This window comes from Sinocyclocheilus anshuiensis, unplaced genomic scaffold (assembly GCF_001515605.1).
Source record: "Sinocyclocheilus anshuiensis isolate Anshui unplaced genomic scaffold, SAMN03320099.WGS_v1.1 scaffold1162, whole genome shotgun sequence".
Lineage (NCBI taxonomy): Eukaryota > Metazoa > Chordata > Actinopteri > Cypriniformes > Cyprinidae > Sinocyclocheilus > Sinocyclocheilus anshuiensis.
In genome coordinates this window covers 1,060,840-1,079,162 of record NW_015540875.1, presented here as the reverse complement: position 1 = coordinate 1,079,162, position 18,323 = coordinate 1,060,840, and the positions used below count along the sequence as shown (strand labels likewise).

General features: G+C 33.4%; 1 protein-coding gene across 1 annotated transcript in view; it reads left to right on the top strand.

Moving 5' to 3' along the window:
* Positions 1-12,573, top strand: part of LOC107688202 (ubiquitin-conjugating enzyme E2 E2) — a 31,196-nt gene extending 18,623 nt beyond the window's left edge. The window contains exons 4-6 of the mRNA XM_016485805.1: positions 7,041-7,173; positions 9,970-10,117; positions 11,790-12,573. Coding sequence (XP_016341291.1) covers positions 7,041-7,173; positions 9,970-10,117; positions 11,790-11,887 — 379 coding nt within the window. The 3' untranslated portion in view covers positions 11,888-12,573. The remainder of the gene's footprint in view (positions 1-7,040; positions 7,174-9,969; positions 10,118-11,789) is intronic.
* Positions 12,574-18,323: the final 5,750 nt, after the last annotated feature.

The window sequence follows — 18,323 nt, the reverse complement described above, 5'->3', positions numbered from 1 at the left end:
TTACAGTTGTTTTGTTTTCTTTAGGAATCCTGCAACCACTTTATTTTTCATTGATATTAAGCAGATGTAATTTTTTGTTCAGATCAAAATGTTATGACATTGTATGTTACAATTGTAAACTTAAACCGTGAACCTTTAAAGCAGGGTCTAAAAATATATGTTCTTTTTTTTTAATAAAATAGTTTATACATATTATAGCCTACATTTAACTAAAGAATCATGCAAGCACTTTAATTTCCCCCCTTTACATACTGCACAAAAAGTGGTTCAATAACGTTGAATGTTACAGGGACTGATTATTGCAAATGCAGATCCCACTGTGTTCTGGTTAAAAAATTTGTATTTATTTAGGCCTATTGATTTTTTGCAAAGGTTTGCATATGGTGGTGTGTTTTAAATGACAGCTTTCCAAAAAATATATAAAATATCCCAATATATCGCCTTGCTTACAGTATCGCAACATATCGTATCGCAGCCCCTGTATCGTGATGCGTATCGTATCGCCAGATTTTTGCCAATACACAGGCCTAGAAACGACGTTAATTGCACAATTGTACGATTTCGTGGTTTGCTTTTTCTGTCATTTAAAAGGAAATCATCTTGATTTTTATATATACAAAGACTTCTATGAATGTTTTGAGTTTGGAATCGTTGAAACATGAAAAACTGATTCAAAGAAATGAATCAACTGTAAAGTTGTTTTGCAAGTTTAGTCTATTGACTCTTCAGTTATAGTTCACTCCAAAATTGTCATCATTTTACTGTTGTTTGGACCCTGCTGAGTTGCAAAATATCTTATTTTCTTCTTTTTTGACAGAAGAGGGTCATACAGGTTTGGAATGAGGGCGCATAAATGATGACAGGATTTGCATTTTTGGCTGAACTCTCCCCTTAATGGGTGAATAATAAGCACATTAAAAGTCATTGTGATAAAACCATCTCAAATACATGGCCCAGCCCTTCACTCGACCAAAGCGCACCTGTACTTGTTGAGTGTGTTTTCATGTTCTTCAGATCAATCTCTTGAGTCGTGTGAGTAACACTAGACCATTTGCCATGAGCCGGAACATCAAACTTTGAAGAGCTTTTAGTGGACTGCTTGTAACAGTTAGTCATGAGGAGATGCGAGCTGCGGCTGCAGGAATAAGTAGGTTGTGGTTTGGTGTTTTTCTCTCTCTGTGTGGGGGAATGAGCGTTTGTTTGGGAAAAGAGCAGCGATGGTCTGTTGGCTCGAGCGGATGTGAGATCTCGGCAGGATCGTTTTGGCAGTGGATGCGGTTGGCACAGTAACCGAGTCGCTTGTCAGCGATGGCAGTTCTCTTGTTTGTCAGGTGTGATTTTGAGATGGTCTGCGCAAGAATGAGCGCTCATCTACTGTTGCCCCGAGCACTTAGTATTTCAGCAGTATACATTTAAAATAATGTGTTTTAAAAATGTATTTCAATTATATTTCAATTCAATTATAACACTTTAAAATAAATACTTTAAATATTTATACTTTATATATTTATTGATATATTATATACTTTATTTATATAAATACTTGTATAAGTATGTTTCTTTAATATTTCTTACCACTTTGTAGAAAAAGATTTATTTATACTCTAAAATATACTCTAAATATTTTTTGATTGATTGATTTCAACATATATATTAAATATATATGTATATTTTTATATACATTCACTATACATATATTTATCAACTTTTTCCTTGTTGGCAAAAAAATCTTTAAAATAATTTTAAATCTTTAAAATAATTTTAAAATATATACTTTATGCTTTTATTTCTTTTATTTTATTTATTTGATCATTTATTATGTTTCAACATTTACTTTTTAATATTCATTGATTCAATATACAAATATTTATTAAATTTATTATATATAATTGTTTTTTTTGTTTTGTTTTGTTTTACTAGCTGCAGCTATCAAAAATGTTGAGCACTGAGATGCTGGTTACTTAAAAAAAAAAAGAATAATAATAAATACTTAAGCATCTGACCTTTTTAATAACACCATGAATGGTGTGTTATGCTTTTATATTGTATTAAAGGTCACATATGTTACACCTTTCTAGGGCTGTGCGATTAATCGAAATCGAATCGAAATCGCGATTTGAGACGTTGCGATTTGCTAATCGCAAAGCAATTATCATGCATTTACTCTGTTCCAGAGCATATGCATGACTGCCAGCCTTGAGTTGCAGTCTTACTTGCCCTGGGCAAGAGTGAGCGCACCTCCGTTCTCCCCAATCAGCACCGCTCTAGCTAACTGCGTAAACACCCACCATTAAAAATTAAAATTAAAAAAAACAACCGGCAAAAAACAGAAAGCGGGACGGGAGAGAGACAGAGTGGGATTATGGCGTCTACTGGGTCACAAAAGCTCCCTTATCGGTTCTGTTTTCAGTACTGGAGAATAAAAGATACATTCTTAGATGTTTTTGTTAGTACGTGAATGTTATATTACACATTTTATCTCCCCAACAGATTAAGTTTATAATGCATGTTGGCTATACTCGGCGTCAGCACGAGCGCGAAGGTGCGCGCAGCAAAAATGACGCGCATATTGAGGAAACGATGGATGGTTTGGTTTTCAAGCAAAAGTCAAGTAAAAGACCGCTTCTTAAAGCAGAGAAGGTGAACATGCTGGTATTCTTGTGGGGGAAAAACATGCAAGCAACTGTCACTGTTAGTTTTACTTTTCTTTTTGTTTTCATTTTTGAAAAACTTATCTTTGCTGTTTACCACACATTACGCTATTGAGGCTCTCTTTTATTTATTTATTTGATTCCTCAGTGTTTGCTAAACGTTCTGTAATTTATTAGTCGGTATATAATACTGCATGTGGAAAAGCAAACTGGTGCTCTTCTGTTTCTTTTGGTGTATGACTCCCCCTTGTCTCGTATAAAAAGCACAATAATCTTAAAACAAATAATCGCGATTAGACGGTTATTTAATTATCGCGACAGGCCTAGAAGTTAATATTGTGTTATTTTAAACACAATATTGTGTGTTTTTCCATTTTGCCAACGAAAATATTACCTATAAAGCCACAGCAGATCTGTTGTGTGTCTCCGAGCAACACAGCGGTGTTTAGTTTCTGAATGAATCCGTGTTTTGAACGAATCGTGTGAACCAATGATTCAAAGACCCATTCATACAGAGCCGTTTACTTCATTCCTGAATGAATCAGCAGTTTAAACGAATCGACTCATAAAGACATACATCTGCTGGTAGTTTCAGTTTCTAAAGGGTTACTCCACCCCAAAATGAAAATTTTTTTCATTAATTACTCACCCTCATGTCGTTCATCTTCGGAACACAAATTAAACTACATTGTTTGGTGGAAGAATACTGTTTTTATTTATATCATTACACTTTATTTGCTCTTGTTTTATTCTGTGGAATAACCGTTTTATAAAAGCAATAAGCCCCATGAAGCCGTGGTTTACAGTGAATTTATAACAGCTAAGGTGCGTTGTTAGGCATGACGCGAAGCGGAGCTTGGGGCTTATTGCTTTAATTTGATGCATTCCGAGAGCTCTCTACCCTCCCATAGACAGCAATGTAAGTGACACGATCAAGGTTCAGAAACGTAGCAAGGAGATCAGTAAAATAATCCATGTGATCCGTTCAAATCAAAGCGTAAATAAACGCAGAAAACGTATCTGATTTATGGCTGTAACTACATCGGAGAACTGTTCATCTGTTGAACAATGCCGCTCATCTTACAGACGTTTGTTTCCCAGATCATTATTTCCGTTTCTTTCTTCTGCTTGTGAAACTTTGATTACAGCTGATGTTACTTGTTGCCCCGGGCCAAAAGCAAATCTGAAGCGGTCAGGAATTTCATTCAACATTTTAAGTTAAATTCAAATTTTCCTAATATTATTAATTTCAGTATCACGCCTCTCACATTATCATGTGCAGAACGATTTCTGCAATTTTAAGCATCTCCTCCCTTTATTGTTACTAATGCAGGGAAGCAGCATTCACTAGAAGAGCGGTATGTGTGTGATTAGTGGTGTTTGCCAAGGCAAGTGTCTGTGTTATTATTATTCATACTTGCAGTTAGTGATTTGTTTGGTTTACTTAAACTAGGTATTAAACTTCATTGTGTGCGTCATCTCCAGAAATGAATGATTCCTCAAATCATTGTTAAGGGAAAGGTGTGCTGTTAAAGATCAAATGTGTCATTTTCACCTGAAGGATGTTAAAACGGGTGAAAAACATCCCACAGACGCACATTGAATGAGACACCCGAGCGATCAGAAGATCATAGACACTTAGTAAGACAAGGGCTGCTCAATTATGGCACAAATCATAATCATGTTTATTTGGGTCAGTACAGAAATCACGATTATTTATCACGATTACTCATTGAAATAACCTAGCAACACCCTGGAAACCACCCAGAACACCCCAGTAGCCACATAGCAACCATACACATTTTCTCTTGAAAATGTAAAAATCTAGTTTACCATTAATCTTTTAAGATGACTGGTGTATCCACAGTATTTCATCAGCCCTCTACGGACACCTTGGAAATTGAATCGCCATTGGCTAGTAAATTTTTTTGTTTACTCGCCAGACTGATAAAAAGAAAAAGAAAAATAATTAAAAAAAAATATATATATATATATATATAGTACAGTTTCAGATATTTATAAAACTGTTCCATTTTACAAACACATATCGACCGTGTTAGTTGATCTATACCGGGTGATGGGCGCCGCCATGTTAGTTCGCGCTGAATCCGAGCTATGGGATTTACAACAGGCAAATTCATCCTCTCCTACTGAAACACGTCAAATTAGGTTTCCGGTAAACTGGGAGAAGAGCAGAGTAAACTTCTCTCTGCGTGTGTGTGAGAAACAAAGCGACGGCGAGTTGTGCGCCTTCACACTAGAGTTTACGGTACGTTAAATACAGGTGCGTTCTGCGCATCCATTCAGATGAACTGAAAAACAGCACAGATCGCTTGACGGAGAGTGAAACTCTGAAGCGCTCAGTCAGAGTGTTCTGTGAGTGAAAATATATCTGTGCTACACTTATACTTAACTTCCAACTCACACACTGGCGAGTAAAATCTGAGAATTTATTAGCAATTGGCTAATATTAGACATCATTTAGTCGGCCAGAGTAAGATTTAGTCGCATATGCGAGTGATTTACTCACAATGTAGAGGGTTGTTCATGATCTTTTGCTGGATCATACAGGTCATGAATATGGATTGGGAATTGTAAGGATATTCAGGTGAACAAGATTGCCAGCCCTAGTCATGAGTGTACATGCATTCACTTTTGCCATCCGTTTATGAACACAAATGAATAAGCATTATGAGAAAAAGAGCCGCGGGACGGACTACCATCCACAACACAAGTACTTATCAAGTGTGTCTGCTGCTGTTTACCAGAGCCCAGATCTAAGGCTTGTTTATCATTATGGGCTGGATCTGCTCCCAGTCTGTTTGTTTGGCACAGATACAGCAGTCGAACGAGTCGTAAATCTTCAATATGACACTTATCACAAGGGAATCCTGCAGATGTGGCAGCCCTTTGACAAACGAGCTCAAAGATGTGCTCTAAAGACCTGTTTTTCTTTCTTCACCAGCTTTGGCTCAGCCGTCAGCAAGGTTTCGGCAGATCTGAGAGTGAATTTACACTTGCTTTATGTATTAATAATGTCACAGTCAGACAGAGGAATAGTCAAGTGTTTTAAGAAAACGAGAAATTGTTTATTAGATTTTTAAGTGTTTCTTAGTGATCTTTATTACACTAAAATGGCATGTTTGAAGTATCTAGATTATCTTTAAATAGGGTCATTCATCATTTTTTGGGCCCTATGAAATCAGTTTTATTTTTTCCCAAATTTTGTTTTTTCTGTTTTAATTTTTCTGCATTCCATTTTTTTTTATGGTTAAATTAAATGTTAATAATCAAAAAGCATGTCTAATTAATTGAAATCATGAAACTTACACAATTTAACAGCAATTTATTACAAGTTTAACAAAAATTACATTAAGGCCCTATAAAAAAATTCTCTTTTAATTTAGTTTATTTTTTTTTTTCAATCTTTTTCTGGATTCCATTTTAATATTCATTGAACTTTAATCAAACGCATCTCTAAATAATTGATTTTATAAAAAACTAATTTAATTTAATACATTTTTTGTGTATTTATGTTTTTTTTCAGAAATACTGTGTTGTGTATTTAAATTTTTCTGGTAAATCAATTCTGGTAAATATTTTTTTTTTCTGGCAAATATTACCTTAAAATAATTTTTTATTAATAATTTTATTATTAATAGTAGTAGTAGTACTATCATTACATTAAGTAATATATTTCTGTCATAGTTTCTTTTCTTTTCTTCACAAAAGTTTTATTTTGACTGTTTGCTGTGAAGACATTTAGGTTTCTGTTTGTGTATATGACGATAGTTTTACTCTGAAGAAACCGTAAACCGATCATGAAGTGAATCTCAGAGCAGTTCTAGAGATTATGTTCATGTGTTCATCTACTCATATACTGAAGCAGCAGAGGCTGAAAAAACTGAGCATTGCGCACACTTCATGTGTGTAGTAAACGAAACATGACATGCTCAACATGCAGGATTCATATTTAAATAGTATTTTGTACAGCTTAATATTCACAGACACTAGTCCATATTGCATTTTGTTTTAAGTGTACTGACCTACTTTTGATTTATTCATCCAAAATGTGCCAAATTCCATGACAATCCGCATTATACAGTAAATTCCATTTTTATGACTGGATTCCGCATAATGCATTGTATCTTGAGGTAGTTGGCAAAATCTAAGGCTACTAGCTTTCAAAGATGGTCAGTGGAGAGAGAGACCATCTGGTTTTCAGTGATTCGTCTCCTTTAGCATGAGGCCAGTGCTGATGTGTCTGCAGAGTCTTGTTCCTTCTTGGTGTTTGACTCATGAATTAATGATGATTTATCTTCCTGGAATGGAATCCTTGTTCAGTCCCTGTTTAACTTCTCAAATCTCTTCTCTTTGTTCCACTAACAGCGCCGGTCCCAAAGGAGACAACATCTATGAATGGAGGTCAACTATTTTAGGACCACCGGGCTCTGTGTATGAAGGAGGGGTCTTTTTCCTTGACATTGCATTTACACCTGACTACCCATTTAAACCACCCAAGGTAAGAGCGAAGAAATATCCGTGGCATATGAGTATGCATTGAACTTGGGGGATGATTGATATTGATAACTAAAGAGCAGAGCTGAAGATGCCTGATGCCAAATGCACACTTTCTGAGATATACAGTAGTCAACATTTGAAGTGAATCAAAACCTTTCATCAAAGTTGTCCTAAAACCAAAACAATACCCGTTCTTGTCTCAGGACGACTTTGATGAACTTTTTTGATCCACTTCAAATGTTGACTACTGTATATACACACCATCATACAGCCAATTAAAAAATCCACATCTGTCAGCAACTAATGCATCTGCAACTGTTTCTGCAAGGTACATTTATGCCAGTAAGTGGTGACAAGTGACTCTATCAGATGAATGAGTCACTAACTCGGTTTTTGAATCGACTCATTCAGAACACTGATTCAACTTTATGAGTGAGTCACTGAATCATTCATTTGATTTTAACAAAGTCCTAATCCCAGCTGAACACCTCTGGTGCAGACCTTGAGCCAAAAACTCATCACCAATCACCAATGACTTGTACATATGGGTACAGTCATTTTAGACACTTCCAAAACTGTTGCAACAGAGATGGAAATACAATTTTTAAATACTATGTTTCCATCTTTGTTGCCAAAGTTTTGGAAGTGCCTTTTTCTAAAGAAGGAGGTGTCCCAATAATTTTGTCCATTGGTGTTTGGCGATGAGTTTTTGGTATTTGTTTTATGTATTTGATTGTTTCTGTATCATAACATGAGTAATTCTTACTGAAAATGATTGTTAATGGGTAAAAGTGTAATTGATGCTGAAAAATGACAAGAATTATTATAAACTGCAGCACTTATTACTACTTACAGCAGTTAAATTTTATTCTATTAAATTTCTGCTTCCTTCTTCAAAATCACTATTGCTACTTCAGTTCAGACTTAGAAACTGAATTGGAATTTAAAACCTCAATTCTGTTTAACGGTGAACTTCATTTTTTCTGTCAGTGCCTTAAGGGCCATTTTATTCAGTCTCTGTCATCCCAGACCCCCTCAGCAGCGCGGTTCCCCGGGGCCCGTGTGTCTCTATCATTGTCCTTTAACACCCCTTCCAATCTGTCTCTAAACCCCATGCAAAGCAGGATGTTCATTTAGAAACGGCCACGTTATGTCCCATATGCGTTTGTTCTCTGGGCTCTTGTGGGTTTGTAGGTAGACAGGATAAAGGAAGTCGTTCTGGTGGCAATTAAACTGTCATGAATCTCAAGGCAAGGAATGTCAAGGTCCATTAAAGGTTTGCCCTGAAAGCCTCGGGCTCTTGCACAGATGTCTCGCACACACCAAACATGCTGAGGCTCTTTTTAGTTTAGTTCCTAGTTCATACAGAGACACGTTTCCTGCATTTAAGATACTTGAATGTGGCAGTGGCATAACCTCAGATATTAACTACAGCAATTGATTCAGGTGGGGAATTCATGCTGTTGTTCATTTGATTAAAAAAGAATTTGTTCAAACAATGCAACACATAAAATTTGCATGGCACAGTTCCTCATCTCGCAGGCCAGTTTATTTGAAGTTGTGAGGGATATCGTATACTAATCACGATCTGGTGAATTTATCCCTCCACCATGATCCACACACCTGATTTGGCTCTTTAAATGGCTGAAGGTTTATTTGACTACACCACACATCTAGATATATGGCTGATTTTAATGCTCTTCTCCATCTTTTGATGAATTATGCATCTGTTTTCAATACATTTCTGTTTATTGCTATTTAAAGCAAAAAGAATAAAATAATTGCATTACTTTTGACGTTTAAAAAGTGAAGTGTACAATTTCTGTACCACAGAAAATGAATATTGTTTGTGTTATTAGCGGTAGTGTTATTTTACTGTCATTGAGATACTATAATAGCTTTTATTCATATTTAGTTAGTTTTCATTTTAGTTAGTCATTTTTGTTGTCTTTGTCATTTTTATTATTTTTTTGTTTTTATTTTCTAAATGTTTATATAGTTTATTTTGTTTGTTATTTTAGTACTTTGACTTTAATCTAATGTTTTCTTGGCAACTGGCTGAAATAAAAAAAATATTATACTAATGTGTAGGCTATACAGTATTCATTTCAGTTTTAGTTTATTATAGAATTTTTGTTCATTTTTTATTATTATTTTTTTTTTTATGGTTTTAACTATAATAACCCTAGCTTGTGGTTAGCATGCATGCTCTAATATGTGACCCTGGACCACAAAACTTCTTAAGTGTCAGTTTTTCAAAATTGAGATTTATACACCATCTGAAAGCTGAATAAATAAGCTTTCCATTGATGTATGGTTTGTTAGGATATCATGTGCTCGTGCGACCAACTGAGAAAGTTAGTCGCAAAAGAGCGACCAGTGGGAAGAATTAGTCTGGAGCCCTGGGATAATATTTGGCCGTGATACAACTATTTGAAAATCTGGAATCTGAGGGTGCAAAAAAATAAAAATATTGAGAAAATCACCTTTAAAGTTGTCCAAATTAAGTTCTTAGCAATGCATATTACTAATCAAAAATTAAGTTTTGATATATTTACGATAGGAAATTTACTAAATATCTTCATGGAACATGATATTTACTTAATATCCTAATGATTTTTGGCATAAAAGAAAAATCTATAATTTTGACCCATACAATGTATTTTTGGCTATTGCTACAAATATACCTGTGCAACTTAAGACTGGTTTTGTGCTCCAGGGTCACATATATGGTGCACTAATGTTGCTACAAATTCAATCCTATCAGCCTTCCATTGAATGTCTTGTTCTTTCCCAGGTAACGTTTCGTACGAGGATCTACCACTGTAACATCAACAGTCAGGGTGTGATCTGTCTGGACATCCTGAAGGACAACTGGAGTCCTGCCCTCACCATCTCTAAGGTGCTGCTGTCCATCTGCTCTCTCCTCACAGACTGTAACCCAGGTAAGACTCAAACACTCAGTATGTTCTTCTGATCACGTAACACCGAGTCACGTGATTTGAGGCATCATTCATGTCTGTAGCACAAACGGTGCGGGAGGAGTTGCATGCTAAAGTTTCATATTTAACATGGGGTTAAGGCTGTACGAATAAATTAAATGAAACTGAATCATGTTATGGCTTAGTGTAAATTGCAAAGGCTGCAATTTAATTAAATAGATGCACAGTGTGTTTTCAAAGTGAACTTTTAAACCAGCTGTTGTCAAGCTCCCTGCAGTTTTCTGCCAAAATTAAAGCTTGATGGTTTAATGTTTCAAAATGAAGACATGACGACAGCCATAAATATTAGTATTGCAATTTTACAGTTGTACTATAAAATATTATATTAATAAAATATTACAATTATTTATTTTACAGAAAAATATTACAATATTTCATGTAATATGTCTTAGTTTTATTATTATTATTGTATTATACTACAACTACTACATACAATATTAAACAAAATGAAAAATATTACATAGCACAAAATATTGTAATTTTACTATTAAAAATAAAAAATAAATATTAAAAAAATATAATAATAATAATAATAATGTATTAATGATTAGGGCTGGGTATCGAGTTCGATACTTACTCAAAACTCACTTTAAACCACCACTGAGTGTTTGCAATAACTTCCGATTGCCGTCTAATGTGTGTTTTGGCCATGTAATGTTGCTGAAATTAAATATGTTATTACCTCTGACTCTGAGTCAGAGCAGCGATCATGGAAGAGAGAACACAGGCAGACAGCGCTGGAAGCTGCTAATGCTCATCAGTAAATCAGTGGAAAATAAATTGAAATCATGATTCTGTCTGAGCTGCGTTTTAAAACGAACACTAACTAGTGTAAATGTAGCCTAACAGATGTGTAAACTGAAGACTATTTGAGCTTTATTAAAACTATTTGCACTGATTTATTGTGTTGGTTACACTTTGTTCCTTTGTGCAGTGGCTCAGGGGATGAGTCTTTGAGATTGTATAAACATCAAGCTGAAAAATAAAACCAAATTTTTTTTTTTTTTTTTTAGATAATGTAATCTTGTTAAAATTTATTTCATCAAATTGGTATCGAAAAACGTATCGTTCAGGAACCGGTATCGAAGTCAAGGTATCGGTATCGATATCGAACATTTTTGAACGATACCCAGCCCTATTAATGATGTCATTATGTAATAATAATAATTATTATATTATTTTACTACTTACTACCTGCTAAATAAGTGTTAATTATTACAAAATAAAAAATGAATATTTGAGGTATTAATAAACTAATAATAATAACAATATAAAAATATTATTTTTTGTTATATTATTAAATAAAACAGTTTATGATTATATAATATTCATAATTTATTATGTTTCTTAAATATTCAATTTTATTTTACAGTAAAATATTGTGTTTTTTACTATATTAGTAAATTACTATAGTAGTAGTAATAATAATAATTATTATTATAGGAGTTTTTTAGAAACCGAAAAACACATTTCCCTCAAATTGTGCAGCTGTAGTTAGGTCTGTGTTCAAATCATTAACCGTAAGTATGCGCAGTAGTTTAGCCCCTAAGCGGCAGATGAAATGTGTTTTGTATTCGGTCGATTAACGCGCTGATGATGGCTCTTGTGTCCGCAGCGGATCCTCTGGTCGGGAGCATCGCCACACAGTACTTGACCAACAGAACGGAACATGACAGAATAGCTAAACAGTGGACGAAGAGATACGCCACATAAAGCGGGCCGTACAGTATCGACACAAACACACACTATATCCCCCCCTCAGCCCTGCTGTGCCTCTACCTCTCCCCGTCTGCTGAAAGCACACTCACCAAGTGCAACAATAGATCTGGCCCCTCTTCCTTCCAACTTCCTGTAGACCTTTCTGTGAAGAAACTGTCCTTTGTTCCTTGTTGACTTGAAAGCTTCTTTTTATACAAAGAGTAGATTGGGACTTTATTTTCCAACTATCCGAATGTTTGAATTACCTTAGGAGAAAAGGAATACTATTGTTATTATCATTATTATTATTGTTGTCCTTCAACTTAATGTATGTATATCCTTTCTTTTTAAGTGGCATCAGGAACAAATACAGCTTATGAACTACTTTATTTTTCTCATCACTGTATTAGTGTCTCTTTTTTTTTTTTTTCTCCTCTCTCTCTCCTTTTGTTAGAAGTCAGTAAGATTTCCATGCATGTAAGCGGATGACCAGTCGCATCCTTTCAACTCCAAACTCGGCCCTCTTGTTTTGTTTGTATGTATTTTTTTAAGTCATGGCAGCCACTTGACGATAGGCTTGCTTGTGAATTAAAAAAAAAAAGATGTGTACATATTGCTACATGCCCCCTCTGGCCAGAATGGACTGTTGTGCACTTGCTTCATGAAAAACACCATAAATAAACACTGTGGCTGAATTGTCATTTCTTGTATGTAACGTTGTATGTTCAGTGCATGTGTTTTTCTCTCTAGTGTTACGCATGACTTCCTGTGCATCTGTTACAAGCGCTTTAAACATCAGTCACACTATACTGCAAAATGTTTGACATGTTTATCATTACTGGCTAATAACTGTGTCTGATTGGCTTATCAGAAGTGTTTCAAAATTAGACAACAGATGCACAGGAAGACATGCTTGAAAATATCTGCTTTTCAAACATTTAAAATAGTAAATATTGTGTAAAAAAACTTTTATTTAAAGTCAGCAATACTACTGTATATGCTGTCTTGAATTTGTATTATAATTCATATATCCGGCATTATCTGCCCTGCTCTCTTGATATCAGCATCAGCCAAAACCCATATTGGTTAAAAATGAATCATTAATTTTTAAAATTGTCTGATTTTGTTTGAATTGTATGCTACATGCTGGTTTACCTCTATATGTCACAAATGCAGGGATAAAAAACAGCTAGCGTTATCTCTTACACTTCAACTTGTTTTATCTAATAAATGTGTCATGCAAGAGTTCTGGTTATATATTGTAAAAATATGAAAACATATTCTGGCAGACGTCTTTTAGTTATCAGATCCAGTTCTGCAACCACTAAGCGACGATGGAAAAATTCTACTATTTGCACCAGTTCAAATCATGTTTTATTTATTTTTATGCGGATCTATGCAGATTTTTGATTGTCTATTGTCATGTGTTTCACTAAGTTTGCAAATTTTTGAGTAAACATATTTGGATATTCAATATAAGTTTCTATTATTATTATTGTTAACAGTAAAATATTGCCTTAGAAATATTTCATTATTTTTATTTTTTTTGATAATTGTATTATTTGTAACTAAATATTATTGTTGTTATTTTTTTATTGAAAAATATGACCGAAGACATAATAGAAAGTATCAGAACAAACGACAACAATAATAAAAACGGACAGATAGAAAGAAAAAAAAGTGACAATATAATAATAGTATTATAATCATATTAGTAGTAGTAATATTCGGTTGTAACATACAAATATAATATAGACACATTTGTTATGACATTGATTGCTTATAAATATTTCCAGTGGATTTGGTTAATGCAGAGAAAAAAAGAAAAAGAGAAAAAAAATTAAGCAGAAGGATTACAATCAATAATATCAGGAATATAGTCATTCAACAAATATAAGTAGATTATTCAATTTTGGTGATGATAGACAGGAGATACATTTTATCACTTGAATATGTATATAAAGTAAAAAAATTATTCATTATTGTTGCAATTGTTGACACCACTGATGTTCTCCAAATTAAAAAATAAATAAAGGGGGCAAATCTAAATAATTACAAAGCAAGAGATGTTGAGGTGAGAGCGAGAGAGAGAGAGAGAAAGATTAAAAAAGAGAGAATGAGAGAAAACGGCAAAAAAAGGATACATAAATTGAAGATAAATTAGTAATGATATATTGAAGAGTGTCTAAAGAATGAACAAATGAATTACTAATTAATAGTAACATATTAAATAATAATAACAATACTAATAAATTGCAATGGTGGCAACAATGGTGTTATGGCAAAGGGGGAAGAAAAAAAAATATAAATAAATTTAAATGGTCGTTTAAATGGTGAAGAATGTAGAGATTATAGAAGGCTGGTTGAGATCATTCAAAGAGTTACACACCAATACATACAAATAAAGAACAAGTAGAAATCATAATAAAGAAAAAGAAAGGAAAAAATAGTAATAATGCTGCCAATATTATTATGATGATAATACAAAAAAATGTTTTGAAAGAGTTTCCTTATATATATTTGCAATTTTTTTTCCCCCTTTTGTACATAATGCAGGTATATATTCAGATTCAATGTGGGGCCATTAATTCACAAATCAGGGTAACTTGATATCTAGGAAAGGAGCAATGGAGCCATATAGTTGTTTAAATTCAGAAGTCTTATGTTTGAATATAGCTGTCTGTTTTCTTTATTAATGTAATCTCTTCGTAATTGTTGCCATTGTGTACAAGAGATTTTGTTTTTGTTTTTTCAGTTATTATTATTGTTATTATTTACTCATATTGATACATTGTTGTGCAGCTGCACAAAAATATTGAAATAAAGTTTTAATAAAATATTAATGTTAGATGAAAAACTCAAAATGAAAACTGAAATAAAAGGTTAACTTGAAATACTACAATTACTAAAGCTAAATATGAAATAAAAATTAAATTAGTATTGCAATTTTACAGTATAAAAAATTACATACAACAGAAAAATGCAATAAAAATAATTAATAATTTATATAATTATGTAATAATTGTGCAACTGTACAGACTAATTGTGCACAAGATAAACACTTTTTCGCTGCACAAAAATATTGAAATAAAGTTTTAATAAAATATTAATGTTAGATGAAAAACTCAAAATGAAAACTGAAATAAAAGGTTAACTTGAAATACTACAATTACTAAAGCTAAATATGAAATAAAAATTAAATTAGTATTGCAATTTTACAGTATAAAAAATTACATACAACAGAAAAATGCAATAAAAATAATTAATTTATATAATTATGTAATAATTGTGCAACTGTACAAACTAATTGTGCACAAGATAAACACTTTTTCCCTATTTTTGGCCCTTGAACAGTGTGAAAATGTTAAAAAGTGAACAAAAAGAGTAGGAATCCGAGTTGATCCTCTACCTGTTCTCTGAGGATCTGAGCTCCTGTGAATCTCTGCTTGAGGAGACGCTGGACTGATCAGATTCCCTGGAAGAAAAAGCAGCTTCACTGAGTGTACAGCACACTTATTGTGACTCTTAGAAGTGGTTTTCATAATCCAGGCAAGGTTCTTAACACTTGTCCATTACTTTTAAGCAAATATATACACACACGTAATGGACTTACTAACATTAGTCCACTCGTACTTCAAAAGGGGCATGTTGTCTCAAGAGTTATATATGGTTGGTCCATAAAGGTGAACATTTTCAGTAGGCCTATCTATAAGGTTTGTGTACATACAGAAATTTAAATAGGCTACATAAATAAACCCACCCTGAATTGTTTTATTTTCGTAGTTTGTACACTCGACTACACAGCTGAACTTTGTTACTTATTTTAATCAGTCGTAACTTACAAGTGTTTGTCTTCTTTCCACCAAAATTCATTTTGCCAAAGCAAACAGGTACTGAAGACGTGTCATTGTTAGTTACGGAAGAGAATTTACAGATATGTACTAGCCTACACCAAAATAGTCAGATGTTTGACTAAAAAACGCAATTTTAGATTAGCTACAACGTATAAAACGCACAACACCGGTTCTTCTGCATCTGATTGGATCAACTCAGACCGCAGCGCGCCGTTGCTATGTTGCTTAGCAACCGTAAAAATCCCACTTAGCTAAAATCCGTTTTTCAACGGCTCTGGCAAAAACCATTTAGTCCGTATATTATTGTTATTTAATTTTTTTTATCATAAACTTTTTTAAAAATGGTGTCTAAGAACACCCGTTAGCTGTAAAAATCTGTGGATAAGCGAGAAGCTCGTCGTTTATTAAACAACAATTAACCTACAATTCTACATCGTATGATCTCAGTTTACATCAGTCAAAGGTTATCAATCATACAATGTCGTTATGTCCGCTTCACAGTGATAAGATTGGGAAACATTTGGTATTTAATGTTAGTCAGGAGTTCACAGTTCATTTACTATGTAAAAATCATATGATACTGACTGAAGTGTCTTGTAAATTCTGCAGACTAACCTTTCACACATATTACACACAATTTTTTTATTTTTATTTATTTTTGTACATCTATCAGCTGTTGCGGATTTGAATGATGAGCAAGTACTCGCCACAAATGCCGGAAGGTTGGCTAATTATTGCGAATTTCACACCCCAGAATCATTAAATGTCAAACGTCGCCATTTTCTCAAGTTAAGTATCTGTCGAGTGTTTCCTTCATAAATGAGCTCGTTTGTTTACTTTTGCAGTCAGCCGTCTTAAAGGAACAGTTCACCTTAAAATTAAAATAATGCGACTGTTTCTTCATTATTAATATAACAGTTAGTCAAGCTTAAAAAAAAGATGAAAAGTCGTGCATATGACTTGTGCGCTATATTCTAAATAATATATATTCTATATTCAGTCTTCTGAAGCCACACAACATTGCGTGGAACAGATATTACATTTTTTATTTTAATTCTATTATAACACAATAACACTAAAACTAAAAATATTTTCAGTAATTAAGATAAAATTAAATAAAATATAAATGAGATGAAAAAAAAACGTTAAAACTAAAAAGGAATTTTAGGAATGTTGCCTAACTGAAATGAATAAGATTAAGTACTAAAATTACTAAAACTAAAATGACATAATATTTAAATAATCAAATTAATATTTATATGAATATTTAAAAGTAATACAAATGTCAGAATCGCATAACAAAAGTACTAAACATAGCCTATACTAAAATGAAAAAATATGAAAATAAAACCTAATTCAAAATATTAATAGATAATACTAAAATAAAACTCATTACAAATTTGACTATAAATATTGCAGAATCTTAAATGTATCATTTTATTTTACACCTTCAAAATCTTACAATTTTTAGGTTTAAAGGGGAGAAAATCCCAGCTTTTCAGTACAGCCCAAGGCATTTAAACTTAAATTAATATATTATTATCATTATTAACGTGCATATTTAATAATTATTATGAATCCAACGTTTAGCAAATGTAAACAGGATCAGATCAGTAATATTTGTGCTGCCAATCTGACATCTATATTTACAGCAGATGACCTGTTTAAACAGCCAGAGTCATGATAACAGCAGCTTTGGAGAACAAATCACCTGTTTTCCGCGTGTTCACTCATGTGAGGATGACTGTAGAGATCTAGTTTGTCCACTAGATGTCAGTAGATGACTGTCTGTTTACAGTGATGGCTCTGAAGGGAACATTTCAATGTCTTTCCACAGTGAGGCAATGATCCGTGTGGACATCCTGAGAAAACAGACTCTGAATACACAATACAGACTGTACTAAAAGGAACTAAATGAGAAGTATATTTAAAAATCTCGGTAAATGTATAACCCATCCTCTGTGAGGGTCGACTGCAGCCTGAGATATGTGGATTATGTGGTCATTTATCTGAGATAAAGATCAAGATCTGGTTAATAATTCATAGATTATAGGTTAAATGACATGCAATAGACCTACTGAACCAAATGGCTAAATTTAGCAGCTCATCTGGTGCGCGTAACCACACCTTCTCTCCTCTTTTCTCAGGTTTGTACAGCACAGTACATCGTGTCCCAGTGTTCTTCGAATCAGTGATCTGACAAGAGAAAAATGTTCAGACTGTGCAGGGTGTACGTTACATTATGTGCCTTTATAGAGGAGACACTTCACTGGTTAAATCAGGTTATCATCTTGGAAACCACCAATTACATTTATGACCTCTGTTGCATAAGCATCATAGCCGTATTTATGATCCTGTCGTATATGGGTCATATACACTTTGCTGTCCTAGCAGTGAAAACCATATAGTTTAAAAAAGTATAGTAAATATGATGAAAAATTGAGGGGAAACAAGATATTTATGGCATTTTATGCATATAATTAATGTATTGTTATTTAAATGTTTGTGTTACAGCATAAATATTGTTTATTGTATTATTATTATACAAGTACAATGTCCCCTACCACTTGTACTTCACTGTTTTCTCCAGAGCTGCT